General features: G+C 38.2%; 1 protein-coding gene across 1 annotated transcript in view; it reads left to right on the top strand.

The window, feature by feature from the left end:
• Nucleotides 1-9,643, top strand: part of LOC107689732 (SCY1-like protein 2) — a gene marked incomplete at its 5' end in the record, with an annotated part of 12,396 nt that extends 2,753 nt beyond the window's left edge. The window contains 16 exons of the mRNA XM_016487865.1: nucleotides 1,698-1,842; nucleotides 2,342-2,491; nucleotides 2,639-2,860; nucleotides 3,140-3,256; nucleotides 3,401-3,526; nucleotides 3,774-3,950; nucleotides 4,445-4,456; nucleotides 5,007-5,129; nucleotides 5,349-5,462; nucleotides 5,592-5,724; nucleotides 5,834-5,952; nucleotides 6,091-6,191; nucleotides 6,497-6,575; nucleotides 6,681-6,770; nucleotides 6,902-7,021; nucleotides 8,846-9,643. Of these exons, the coding sequence (XP_016343351.1) occupies nucleotides 1,698-1,842; nucleotides 2,342-2,491; nucleotides 2,639-2,860; nucleotides 3,140-3,256; nucleotides 3,401-3,526; nucleotides 3,774-3,950; nucleotides 4,445-4,456; nucleotides 5,007-5,129; nucleotides 5,349-5,462; nucleotides 5,592-5,724; nucleotides 5,834-5,952; nucleotides 6,091-6,191; nucleotides 6,497-6,575; nucleotides 6,681-6,770; nucleotides 6,902-7,021; nucleotides 8,846-9,481 (2,464 nt within the window). The remainder of the gene's footprint in view (nucleotides 1-1,697; nucleotides 1,843-2,341; nucleotides 2,492-2,638; nucleotides 2,861-3,139; nucleotides 3,257-3,400; nucleotides 3,527-3,773; nucleotides 3,951-4,444; nucleotides 4,457-5,006; nucleotides 5,130-5,348; nucleotides 5,463-5,591; nucleotides 5,725-5,833; nucleotides 5,953-6,090; nucleotides 6,192-6,496; nucleotides 6,576-6,680; nucleotides 6,771-6,901; nucleotides 7,022-8,845) is intronic.
• Nucleotides 9,644-13,288: the final 3,645 nt, after the last annotated feature.

Here is a 13,288-nt window from a genome sequence, read left to right on the forward strand (position 1 = left end):
CCTCTCTCTCTCTCTCTCTCTCTCTCTCTTTCTCTCTCTCTCTCTCTCTCTCTCTCGTGCTCTCTCGTTCTCTCTCTCTCGCGCTCTCTCGCTCTCTCTCGTTCTCTCTCTCGCGCTCTCTCTCTCTCTGTCTCTCGCTCTCTCTCTCTCTCGCACGCTCTCTCTCTCTCGCTCTCTCTCGCATGCTCTTGTTCTCTCTCTCGCGCTCTCTCGCTCTCTCTCGTTCTCTCTCGCGCTCTCTCTCTCTCTGTCTCTCGCTCTCTCTCTCGCGTGCTCTCTCTCGTGCTCTCTCTCGCGCTCTCGCTCGCGCACACACACACACAATGCGCAAAACTCCGCATTTGAACAGTCAATAGCAAATACTTAAACTAATAACAAAACAGTTGATAAAGAATATCTCTTTGGTTTTGAGACTTTAGTCTTTGCAACTTCAGGGATCTTATCTATGCACAATCAGCTTGTAACACTCCAAAGAGAAAGGAAAACTTGAAATCGCATCATGTGACCCCTTTAATATGCATTATACAGAGGCAGAGGAAAAGGAAAAGAAAAAATACCATCTAAACTTTACTAAAGACAGTAAGTTCCCCTCAGACATGCATTCATATAAACTCCTACCCCTAATTGAATCGCGATTTGTTTAGCATCTCAACCGATTTGAATCGTCACATATTTAAATCGATTTTCAACCGGCTCGTGGTTAATCATTACATCCCTAGTCACAACATAGCAGGGAAAAAAAAAACTTAAGCCTATATATTATATACTATAATGGACGTTATTGTAGTTCTCGCTATAAGTATCGCTATATTATCATTCTTGGAGTGAACAGGCCTTAACTGTCATGGAACCTTAGAAGTGACAGATTTGGCACACTTTATTGATCATACATACTCACTACACCAGTTGCATTCCTTTAGTGAATTTGGTGCTAAAACAACAAAGTGGGTGCAAGTAAACAATGTTTCAATTCATTGTTGGTCAGTTCCTGCCTCACAGTTCATTCCAGTAGTCTGAAATTAGCATGTTGCTGTGCTGACAGCTCAATGCTTTAATGAGCACAAAAATGACAAGTTTTTGTACTGCATACAATATTTTTACCTTAACCCAGGGGTGCCCAAACTTGGTCCTGGAGGGCCGGTGTCCTGCAGAGTTTAGCTCCAACTTGCCTCAACACACCTGCCTTCAAGTTTCTAGTATGCCTAGTAAGAGCTTGATTAGCTGGATCAGGTGTGTTTAATTGGGGTTGGAGCTAAACTCTTCTGGACACCGGCCCTCCAGGACCGAGTTTGGACACCCCTGCCTTAACCTCTGTGCTCCATCCACTATCTTGCATGACAAATTTCAGTGTAGTGCATTCTGGGATTGCTTTAATTAGTGAGTATGCATGTGTTGCTGCTTTAGATTATGGTCAAAATTAAGTATCGTATTTGCATTAATGACCGTACACATGCCTGTGATGGAATAAAAAAAAAATGTTGCCAGGTCACTAGTTTTTTAAATGGACCATCAGACTTTCTACTTTTAAATTTTAGCTTTAGAAATACTGGAAATATACAGAAAACGGCTATGTGTATTTGCAGTGTGGCTCAGAAATGACTCCCAAGGTTGCAAACACAACCAGGTTCCTACTTTCCGTGCTTTTATCTATCTGTCATTGCTGTTCTCACTGGATGTCTTTGTCTCTTGATCTCTAGAGACTGTCTGGCGTTCTGCACCGAGCCCGTGTTCGCCAGTCTAGCGAATGTGCTCGGCCAGTGGGACAACCTCCCTAGTCCTGTTCCCACAGACATCAAAGAATACAAACTCTACGACGTTGAGACCAAATACGGCTTACTGCAGGTGAGACGTTTCTTATACATCTAAAAAACAGGTACTTTTTTCTATTGAAGTGATGTGTCACCCCAAAGTGACAAAGAAAAAATTAGAAACTACTGCTAACACACAGTTTTACTCAATATTTGTATATAATACAATTTAACAAATATCTTTTATTTTTTATTTTATTTCTTATGCAATTTTATCATCAAAATTTTGCTGCTTCTTTAAAAGAGAGAACTTTTTTTCTTTATTTACAATCAACATTATCTTGTATAGGACCAAAAATAATTGCATAAATTATTCCAAGATAACGCATCCGAATGTTTAACATGATGTTTTATTGTAATACAATAATATTTTTTTTAAATAATAAAATAGTTGTTAGTCTAAATAAATAAATATCAAATAAATATTCTTTTACAAAAGAATATTTTAAAGGCAGTGCAACAACATCTACTATTTAGTTTTAGTTTTATAGCTAATGAAATGTCTTTCTCTTTGACTCTGTTTTCTCTCTCAGGTCTCGGAGGGTTTGTCGTTCCTTCACAGTGGGGTTAAAATGGTTCATGGCAACTTGTGTTCAGAGAACATCATCTTGAATAAGAGCGGAGCCTGGAAGATCATGGGCTTTGACTTCAGTATCTCCTCTAGTAACCCGTCTGACGCTGAGGTTAGAAACAAGCATTATTGTCTCTAAAGTCCCAGAGAACAGACACAATGCAGTCTGAACACTCTCAGCTATCTCTGTTCCAAACTTAAGCGAGCTGTCTTGTTGTCTTCTGTCTCGTAACAGATGTTATGTATTTCTGTCTTTTAGCCCAAGTATGTTTGTAAAGAGTGGGACCCCAATCTCCCGCCTCTCTGCCTCCCGAACCCAGAATATGTCGCTCCGGAGTACATCCTGTCCGTCAGCTGCGACGCGGCCTCTGACATGTACTCACTGGGCGTCTTGATCCACGCCGTGTTCAATGAAGGCAAGCCCGTCTTTCAGGTCAACAAGCAGGACATATTCAAGAGCTTCAGCCGACAACTGGACCAGGTGAGTCCAAACAACGCATTTCATACATTGAGTAGTTTTATAATGTCAGTGAGGCAATTCCTTCCACACAACTGTGGAATTACCTTCCTATTTTAAGGCAGATTAACTTCCCATTTTGTCCCAAAACAGTGTTTCACAGACTAGTGCTATAGTAGTAATGCAGGAGCCAAGCCTCAAAATACCAGCAGTGCCACAACATTTGATGATATATAATATTAAAAATTAATAGTATTAATAATTAATCAAATAAGAATAAATGTTCCTCATTCTTGTTTGTAGCTGAGCTATCTAAGTCCAGGAGTATTGAGTCAGATCCCAGAGGAGGTCAGGGATCATGTGAAGATGTTGCTCAACGTCACCTCCAACGTGCGTCCAGACGCAGATCAGATGACAAAGGTCAAACCTTTCTCCCTTTAAAAAAAATAAATAAAATAAAATCTTTCATTGCAGTATCTGTACTTACCATACATGATGTTAACATGAGTGGGTAAGACTGTGATTGAGAGTGAAATTGACATTTCAGTGTATATATGTGCTCAGATTCCCTTCTTCGATGATGTTGGAGCGATGACCCTTCAGTACTTTGACTCGCTTTTCCAGCGGGACAACTTACAGAAGTCTCAGTTCTACAGAGGTCTCCCAAAAGTTCTGCCCAAGTTGCCCAAGGCAAGAACAAATATTTGCACAAAGTAATTCAGCATGGAAATGGAAAATGGAACATATAATGCGATTTGCAGTGCATTTAACAAGTGAAACTAGCAATAATGTATTTGATTGGCGTTTATTATATACCTACCTAATTTTTTTTATAGACCTCATGCAGCAGAGAAACAAGCAAAAACTTCTGTTTTTGCTGTAGCTCTGTATATTTCTATTTCTAAGCTAATTATCTGCTGTTTTTTTCTCTCCTCAGAGAGTGATAGTATATCGAATCCTCCCGGCACTCACGTCTGAGTTTGTGAACCCCGACATGGTTCCGTTTGTCCTTCCAAATGTGCTGCTCATTGCTGAGGAGTGCACAAAGGAGGAATACGTCCGCCTCGTTCTCCCAGACCTCACCCCAGTTTTCAAACAGCAGGAGCCAGTACAGGTACACAGACATATACTACTGATCCATCCCCCATCCCACTCAGTGTGTTCTGTAGCAGTAAAATCAATCTATGTAATATCGCAAAGTCATGTATAAAAGTGTTGCAACCTCATGAAACCCTTCCGTCGTCCCCTCCACATACTAGCTCATATACTCTAGGACAGGGCTGGGCAACGTGGGTCCTGGAGAGCCACTGTCCTGCAGAGTTCAGCTCCAGCCCTAATCAAACACACCTGTACAAGCTAATCAATGTCTTCCAGATCACTAGAAAGCTACAGGCAGGTGTGTTTGATTAGGGTTGGAGCTAAACTCTGCAGGACAGTGGCCCTCCAGGACCGACATGGCCCAGCCCTGCTCTAGGACTAAGCTGCCACTTAACCTTTCTGGCCCTGTTCTAAATGGCGCACTTGATGTGAACTTGCAATGGCTGTCGCATGCCTGTGTAAACCAAAAGGTTCAAATTGGTTGTTACTTTCTCTCTTTCATGCTATCAGGCCAGCAACATGGTGAGTGAGGTTTGAACGTTTGTCTTTGTGGTAGTTTATTTCATCATAATATTTAAGTTTATATTTTTATTTATAGTATTTTGGCTGCACTTGTTTGTTTCCACTGATATTTTAATGTGGTTTTCATGAGTATGTTTGGTTGTTGTTTTTGTTTTGTTTAGCTTTGTTTTATTTTTTCTTGTTTCGAGTTTTTATTTATTTTTTCCTTTTTGTTTAGCATTGTTTTTGTTTTGTTTAGCTTTGTTTTATTTTTTCTTGTTTCGAGTTTTTATTTATTTTTTCCTTTTTGTTTAGCATTGTTTTTGTTTTGTTTAGCTTTGTTTTATTTTTTCTTGTTTCGAGTTTTTATTTATTTTTTCCTTTTTGTTTAGCATTGTTTTTGTTTTGTTTAGCTTTGTTTTATTTTTTCTTGTTTCGAGTTGTTTTATTTATTTTTTCCTTTTGTTTAGCATTGTTTTTGTTTAGCTTTCTCTGTTTTTCTAGTGATTCATATTCATTGGTTGGCCTTTAGGAATCAAATTATTTTCTTGATTCTCTTTCATATATCCAGATCCTGCTGATATTTCTACAAAAGATGGACCTACTTTTGACCAAAACGCCTCCTGAAGACATCAAGAACAGTGTTCTGCCCATGGTGTACAGAGCAGTGGAGGCCCCCTCTACTCAAATACAGGTGACCACACCATAAACTTGTTTGGATGAGAAGAAAATCATAGTACATCATTAATTTGATTTTCAAGTTTGTTTAATTAGTATTTTAATTGATAATTATCTTCAGTACCATGTAATTGTCCGGTTGATGTGTTTTGAGTCATCAGTGTTTTTTGACACCCATTTTAGGCATTTCAAAATATTAAAGTATAACATCTGTTTTTGTTTTTCTCCTAAACAGGAACTTTGTCTGAATATCATTCCCACGTTTGCCAATCTAATAGAGTACCCGTCTATGAAGAATGCACTTATCCCTCGTATCAAATCTGCCTGTTTACAGACATCCTCACTAGCGGTTTGTGTCCTCATGCCTCTTATGTTTTCCAGTAACATAAGTGAATGTCAATGATCGGTTTGGAAGAGGAGTTATGAGGTTTGTTTTTATCAAGGAAGATTAATTTCTCCATTGGTTGTCCTTTTTCAGGTGAGGGTGAACTCTTTGGTGTGCCTAGGCAAGATCCTGGAATACCTGGATAAATGGTTCGTCATTGATGAAATTCTACCATTTCTGCAACAAATTCCATCCAGGGAACCAGCTGTGCTCATGGGCATTCTGGGTGATTCATTTTTCTTTTCACTTGACTCTTTCTTCACATTTTTTCATGGATGACTGAGACTTTCTTACATGAAGTTAAACTAAGTTATATATAATGTGCTATTTTTCAGGCATCTACAAGTGCACTTTCACCCATAAGAAACTGGGCATCCCAAAAGAGCACCTGGCTGGAAAGAGTTTACCACATCTGGTGTCACTTAGTATTGATAACAACCTTAACCTTAACCAGGTGACAACACGCATTCACGTCAGGGTGTTCTTCTTCATCCACAGAATATAAACTCGATTCAGTGTCACTTCAGTTCAGTTGTATAGATTCTGTTCACACACATTTTTAAACAGTTTTCTGTCTCTGACTCTGTTTCAGTTTAACTCTTTTATGGCTGTGGTCAAGGAAATGTTGAATCGCATGGAAGCGGAGCATAAGACCAAATTAGAGCAGTTGCACATCATGCAAGAGCAGCAAAGGTGCCATTTTAATTCATTCTTAAAATGCAGTTTTATTCATAAAAAATATTCTGTTTTTTTATGTTGCATTCACATGACTGCAAAGCGATTCTACATCGAGCTGTTCACATTCTCAGACTTAGTTGACTTTTAAGTGGGGCAGCTGCTTGCGTCATTAAGCCTGGTCCACACGGCAACTTATTCTGCCCACTTAAACAGGCCGTCTGATAGATCTAAACTTATAATTATAGTCATTTCAACATGACACGAATGCAGCATTATCCGAACAAACAGTTGTTGAGTAATGAGTATTCTGTCCTTTTCAGGAGTTTAAACATTACAAACCACATGAACCAATCAGAAGAGACTAAGAACACACCCAGCCCAGCCACACAAGTCAGAGATGTGAGTAAATACATTTGTTGAATGTCCCGCAACCAATCCACAGCTTTGAAATGTGGCCATGCTGTGAAATTAACTGCAATTGTGTTTTTCTTTGCGGTCTAATAGATCGATGAGATCTTTGGTGGCAGTTCAGGAAGTGCAGGTGTGAATGGTAAAGAGAACGGTTCCTCGTCTACTGTTTCACAACCCTCACGAGTGAGTGCGTCTTAATCATTTATTATATTTTGGCACTGCATTGCTTAACTACATGTTTTTTTTGTGAAGCTTAGGTGGTTGTTGGCATTAGACCTGGTTGATGTGCTAACTGTTGTTTGTGGTACGTTCAGGTGTCTCTCACCTTGGAAGAAAAGCAGCGTTTGGCTAAAGAACAGGAACAGGCTGCTAAACTAAGAAGCCAGCAGCCACTGGCTCCACAGAGTGTCAAACCAGCCACAACGACACCTCAGGTAACACATACACTATACAGAGTTCTCATTGGAAACCTATTGTCACTTTCACATAAGGAATTCATTTTTTCAGTGAAATTACCAGATTGAATTTTCCGGTGAAAGGTATTCAAAATATCTCATATTCACACCAGCGTTCACTTTGTGTTATTTGTCATTATATCTGTACCGGAAGTGTTGAAGCTGCATATAACCTCAGAATGTTGAGTCGTCTAAAAATAATTATAATAATTCTATGAATTTTATTTTTATTGAAAATAATTTTACACACCGTCAATGTTGCTACTAATTTAATGATTTAAGGATGGTTACACCACTTGTAACTATTAAGAAAAAGTAATAGAATAATTTCCTTGGAAACAGGTGATATTAAAAAAAAAAAACAAAGCTATAATTTTAAATGTAATTAATAACATGCATTTTTCAAGCCTTGTGCTTTAACCATTAACGTTACAATGTTGTTCACTCATTGCATGAATACATGAATACAGTGGGTCCTGTGTACTTGTGACCTCTAAATGGGAAAATGCTATTAAATGTGTCACAAAGACTGTGTGTGTTTCTAACCAGTGATAACAGAATCTTTATGGGAAATGAAGAGTCACATTTTGCTGGTTAAAATATTATCTTTTTTTTATTGTTTGACTTTATGGTTGCTTGGTTTCTGAAGTAAAAATCAAGCCAGTCTCCCTACACTCTGAAACTGCTTTTATATTTGAATCTTTTACAATAAATTTCTTTAAAGGGTTAGTTCACCCAAAAATGAAAATTATGTAATTAATTACTCACCCTCGTGTTGTTCGAAACCCGTAAGACCTTCGTTCATCTTCGGAACACAATTTAAGATATTTTTGATGAAATCTGAGAGCTCTCTGACCCTCCCTTAGACAGCAAGGTAACTACGACGTTCAAGGTCCAGAAAAGTACCAAGATGATCGACAAAGTGTGGACTCGCATTCACGACAGTATCATGACGCAAGCGTGTGGCGGTGCTGACCCAGATCCGGCGTGATGACGTCATTATGCCGGATCTGGGTCAGGGCCGGTGCCGCCACACGCTCGCGTCATGGTACTGTCGTGAACGCAAGTCCAAAGTGACGCAGTAGAGACGAAAATGTGGAATAAAGTCGTTATTTTTGTTTTCTTTGCGCAAAAAATTATTCTCGTAGCTTCGTAACTTTACAGTTGAACCACTGATGTCACACGGACTACTTTGTCGATCATCTTGGTACTTTTCTGGACCTTGAACGTGGTAGTTACCTTGCTGTCTATGGGAGGGGCAGAGAGCACTCAGATTTCATCAAAAATATCTTAAATTTTGTTCCGAAGATGAACGAAGGTCTTACGGGTTTGGAACAACACAAGGGTGAGTAATTAATGACAGAATTTTCATTTTTTGGGTGAACTAACCCTTTAAATGTACTGTTTTTAAATAATCAATATCTGTAGATATTTTACCTTTTAGTTTTTTTATTTGCTTGCGTAATTTTCAGTTCTTTATTGTAAAAATAGTACATAACCTCAAGCCTTTTTTTTTTTGTCAAATTTATTGTCACTCCCTCAGCCGAAACAAACTTGCAGCAGTGTTAGCTAGTTCATGTAATTTAAGGCCAAGGTTATATAACACAAAGTACAATGTTATAAATGTACATTAAATAACAAAAATCTTTGCTAGATTTACAATGTTAATAACTGTGGAAGTGTGTCATCACGGTCTGTGAATAGGGTCTATTTAGATTTTGGGATGTGCATACTATAACTAAAGAATGTTTATTTTGTCTTTTTCTTTTTTTTACATATCTTTTATTAATTTTATTGTTCAAGGCGAAGGATCTGACCAGCAGTCTTTTGAACACCATGACATCTGTGAACAACCTCTCTTTGAACTCTGGGACCAGGACGATACCCATGCAGGGCAGCACCGTATCCTCTACCTTCCCAGCTGGACCCACTATGGGTGGAATGGGCACTATGGGCGTCAGCAACGGTTTTAACTCGCCCATGGGATTCCAGACGGGAGGTATGGGAATGGGCATGAGACCCGCTGCTCCTGGCCTTTATGGAGGCATGGCCACCACTACCAGCGCTCCAAATTTCAGTGCCCTCACCCAGAACCAAAACCAACCCAGCAAGCCCACAGACATGTCAGCCCTAGACTCCCTCTTCACTTCTAGCAAACCCAAAGTCAGCATGAACCAAATGGCCCCTAAACCGGCCCCAGGAGCCACTGCACCCTCCCCATGGCTCAGTCAGTATGGTACAGGCCAACCTTCCCAGACTGCACCCATGCAGGCGACTCCGATGGGGATGACGGGAGTTCAAGGTGGTTTTGGAATGCAAGCAAACCCGTTCTTCAACCCTCAGAACTTCTCGCAACCTGTGGCCTCTTCAACAATCAACGCTGGGGTGATGAAACAAAGCGCTTCAGTCAACAACGATCTTAAGGACCTCTTCGGATAAAACATCTGCCTTTCGTTCCCGTTCCCCCTTGTGTGGGAATCAAAACGAAACAACATCAGCAGCGAAGATGACAGTCAAAATTTGGTTGGGCGGTTGGACATGGTATCCTTGAAAGAGGTTAAAACTTTCTGGTTTGTTTTGTCTTTTTTTTTTTTTTTTTAGCCCTTAAACTTATCTCATCGTGTGAATCAAAAGCAGACGGCACCAAACAAACATCATGTTTTTACAGAAAGCTTGGGCTCTTTTTCTGAAAGCTGCTTCAGTCGGTGGATGCCTTGCATTCATTGTACCATTTGACAAAAAAAAAATCACTTACAAAAGGAGTAACAAATGGGCAGTACAAACTCAAGCACTTTCGTTTTCATTTCTTTTTTGCTTGAGCCTCACGTTCACCTCGCGTCTGAATGAGCCGACTTCCTCTACCAGAACAAACCTCATCGATGGGCCTCAGGATTTGCTGTTGTGCTGATCGCGTCTCGCAAAAGGAAGTCTCTCAGTTGTGTTCTCCCTTGTCTTACATACAGCGATCATGTGATAAGTAAAGAAAGAGCTGGTGCAGTCCATAATTCGGGCCTGAATGAGTGTTTTTATACTGTGTTCTTTGTGTATGTATTGTGTCTGGTGATTATTGTTTGAGTTTCATTCTGATTACATGATCCACTGAGGTAAACTATCTTAAAGGAAGAACACTGTCTTCATATTGTAGGTGCACTAAATGTAATAGAGCTAAAAAAACTGTACACTAAAAAATGCTGGGTTAAATACCGGTACAACCAAGTGCTGGGTAAAATAGGGACAAACCCAGCAATTGAGCTGTTTTGACCCAGCGGTTGGGTTAAATGTTTAACCCAACCTTCTGGGTAGTAACCCAACCGCTGGGTCAAAACAACCCAATTGCTGGGTTTGTCCCTATTTTACCCAGCACTGGGTTGTATTTAACCCAGCATTTTTTTGGGAGTGTAGGGTTTGAGATGTTGTCAGTACTTTAAAGTGAGTTTGTGTAAAACAGAATCCACGAGCTTCATTCATGAAACACCTAGCTGATTTATTTTTTGTGAATTTATTGTTTGTTAAACTCTCTCTTGAAAAAAAGGGTCATATTTCATCCCGAAATCAAAAGACAAAGTCAAATATGCAAAATTGCAGAGTAAATCATGCGTTACTGTAATCCAATAGTAAAAATCTTTTTTAGTCAACATATTAGGGCTGCACAATTAATCGAATTTCTAATCGCAATTACAATTATGGATGCCACAATTACGTAATTGTTCAAAGCAGATATTAATCGTTCAAAGTCCACTTATGTTATTCTGCGTGCTTAAGATGCGTTTTTTTTTTCTTTCTACATGTTATCTTAAGGGTTTTTCCCATTATTTTCATTTTAGTTTTAGTATAACATTATAATACCATTCATATTTTTACTTTTTTATAATTTAAAGAAGAAACCAATCCGATGTATAGTTGACATTTGAGGCTTAATACTATCGAAAAGCACTAAAAGTTTTTCAGTTAGAGTGTTTCATATAAAAATACGGCATGCAGTTGCATCAAACAGTGGTATAAACATCATTCAATGTAAATTGTGATAATTGTAATTAATAATCGCAATTACAATTTCAAGGGAATAATCGACAATTATGATTTTTGTCATTATCGTGCAGCCCTACAACATATTATTACATTTAGCACAATACTTAACTACATCTTTGTATGTACTTTACAATTTTCATTCTGTTGAAATAATATTTTTTCCTGTTACGGTAAAGAGAACGAGTTATTTTTTCACATTATGGTAATGCGAATGATAAAAAATGTACGCATTATGAAAATGAGAACATTTTTTCACTTTATGGTAATGAGATTATTATTTTTTTTGAATGTTTCGTAATCGGTGGGAAAATTAGCTTAATTGTCAAAAATGTCAATGTATAAAGTAAAAAATAGGCTTCTATATGCAAAATATACAATTTGCGCATTTAGACTTGGGGATGAAATATGCATTTCCTAGAGTTATTTTGAAACGTTGCAGCTATATATGGTAAATTGTAGCGTTAAATTGAGTGCAGCATCTTGTATACGACCACGTTTTAAAAGAAGTGTGTGTTTCATGAATGAGGCCTGATGCGTTTGTTTCCCTTTTGGTTCTCTGCCGTTTGTTAAACCTGTATTATCATGTGATTTTGTGTTTCTTGGGGAAGTTACGGATCATGCCATGGCATTACATTTGGTCCAGTTTTTTGTTTTGTTTTGTCTGATATTATTTTATGGGCAGTTTCCTGTTGTAGGAAGTGACCAACTAAATTCCTTATGTTATTCCATATCATGACCAAACAGACTGCTGCAACACAGCAAATCACCAAAATGTGTATTATTTCTGGGAGAAAAAAAAATGAAGTGAACTGTATATAGAGGTGAACTGCCACTTCTTTTTTTAACTCTGTTGCAAGTGAATCACTTTCCTGAGGAGAATCTTTAATATCCAGACAGGTTTTATTCAAAGGGAATGCTTTTCCTGGTCTTCTGAATGAGAGGCCTTATGTTGTGAGTTGTGCAATAACAGCTCTGTGATGGAGATTGTGAAAAGAACTTTCTGTATGAGTGTTTCACTACATGCAGTTTTCAGATAGTCTAAATTAATGTAGATAAAACATCTGGATTGTTTTAATAAAAAAAAAGTGAACTGGATGGTTGGAAAGATGGTGATTTTGGAATCAAATAAATTGATTATTTAAAGGGAAATACCTTTTCACTTCAGTCTTTTTTTTTTATTTTTTATTGAAGCACACATTTTTATTTAAGCATGTGGCCTCACAGATAGTTTATAAGATTAAAGAATAGAAGTCACTGTTTTTCCTTATTTTCTGAAATATATACTGAGTAGAAACCAGCAACAGTTGGTCCTCAGTTAGCTGGTCTTTACTGAGTGGTAACTGAATTTAAACAATTCATCAGACTTGAGACAGCAAATATTCATTAGTGGATCTCATGAAGTTTGTCTAGAAAAGTGCAGGTCCATGTTTCACGTCATATTTTTTTGTATAAGAAAATGAACCTATTTGACGACTTTTAAAATTTATATTGGGCACACCGTTTACATGCACACCGGTAAGCTGATAACTCACAAATATCAGCTTCTTAAAATAACCAGTTTTCCCCATTTACATGCACATCAGTAACCTGACAACGCAAGTAAGCTGCGTTTACATGACTTTATTAATAAATCAGGTTATTTTCCTGTAGTGACGTCAACAGTGTTGGGGGTATCGCATTACAAGTAACGCGAGTTACGTAATCAGATTACTTTTTTCAAGTAACTAGTAAAGTAACGCATTACTTTTTAATTTACAAGAGAATATCTGAGTTACTTTTTCAAATAAGTAACACAAGTTACTTTTTTTCCCCCAATTATTGTAACGCATTACTTTTAAAAGTAACTTTCCCCAACACTGGACGTCAAAATATAATCATTTATGTATCTGACTCAGAGTATTCCATACGTTTGTCAGTTGTGATGTTAAATTAAGCTTGCAACATGTCAGCGGGAAACGTACAGCTCATATAGGCTATTATCCTCTCATGCAGTTATAAACGCAGCATTGTGACTGAACCAGTTCTGCTGCACGAGATGAGAACACATTTTTATCATTTTCTGAGTCATGAAAAAGTCTGCTTTTGTGATGTATTTCCTTCTTTCTTTACTGCAAAACATTTGCTCTGTCTAGATGTGCTTAACTCTGCACTAACGATGTGTTCCTGTCACGTATCACACATGCGCTCTTCAATAAGCCGACAGAAAGCGGGTTTTTG

Source organism: Sinocyclocheilus anshuiensis, unplaced genomic scaffold (assembly GCF_001515605.1).
Source record: "Sinocyclocheilus anshuiensis isolate Anshui unplaced genomic scaffold, SAMN03320099.WGS_v1.1 scaffold1014, whole genome shotgun sequence".
Taxonomy (NCBI): domain Eukaryota; kingdom Metazoa; phylum Chordata; class Actinopteri; order Cypriniformes; family Cyprinidae; genus Sinocyclocheilus; species Sinocyclocheilus anshuiensis.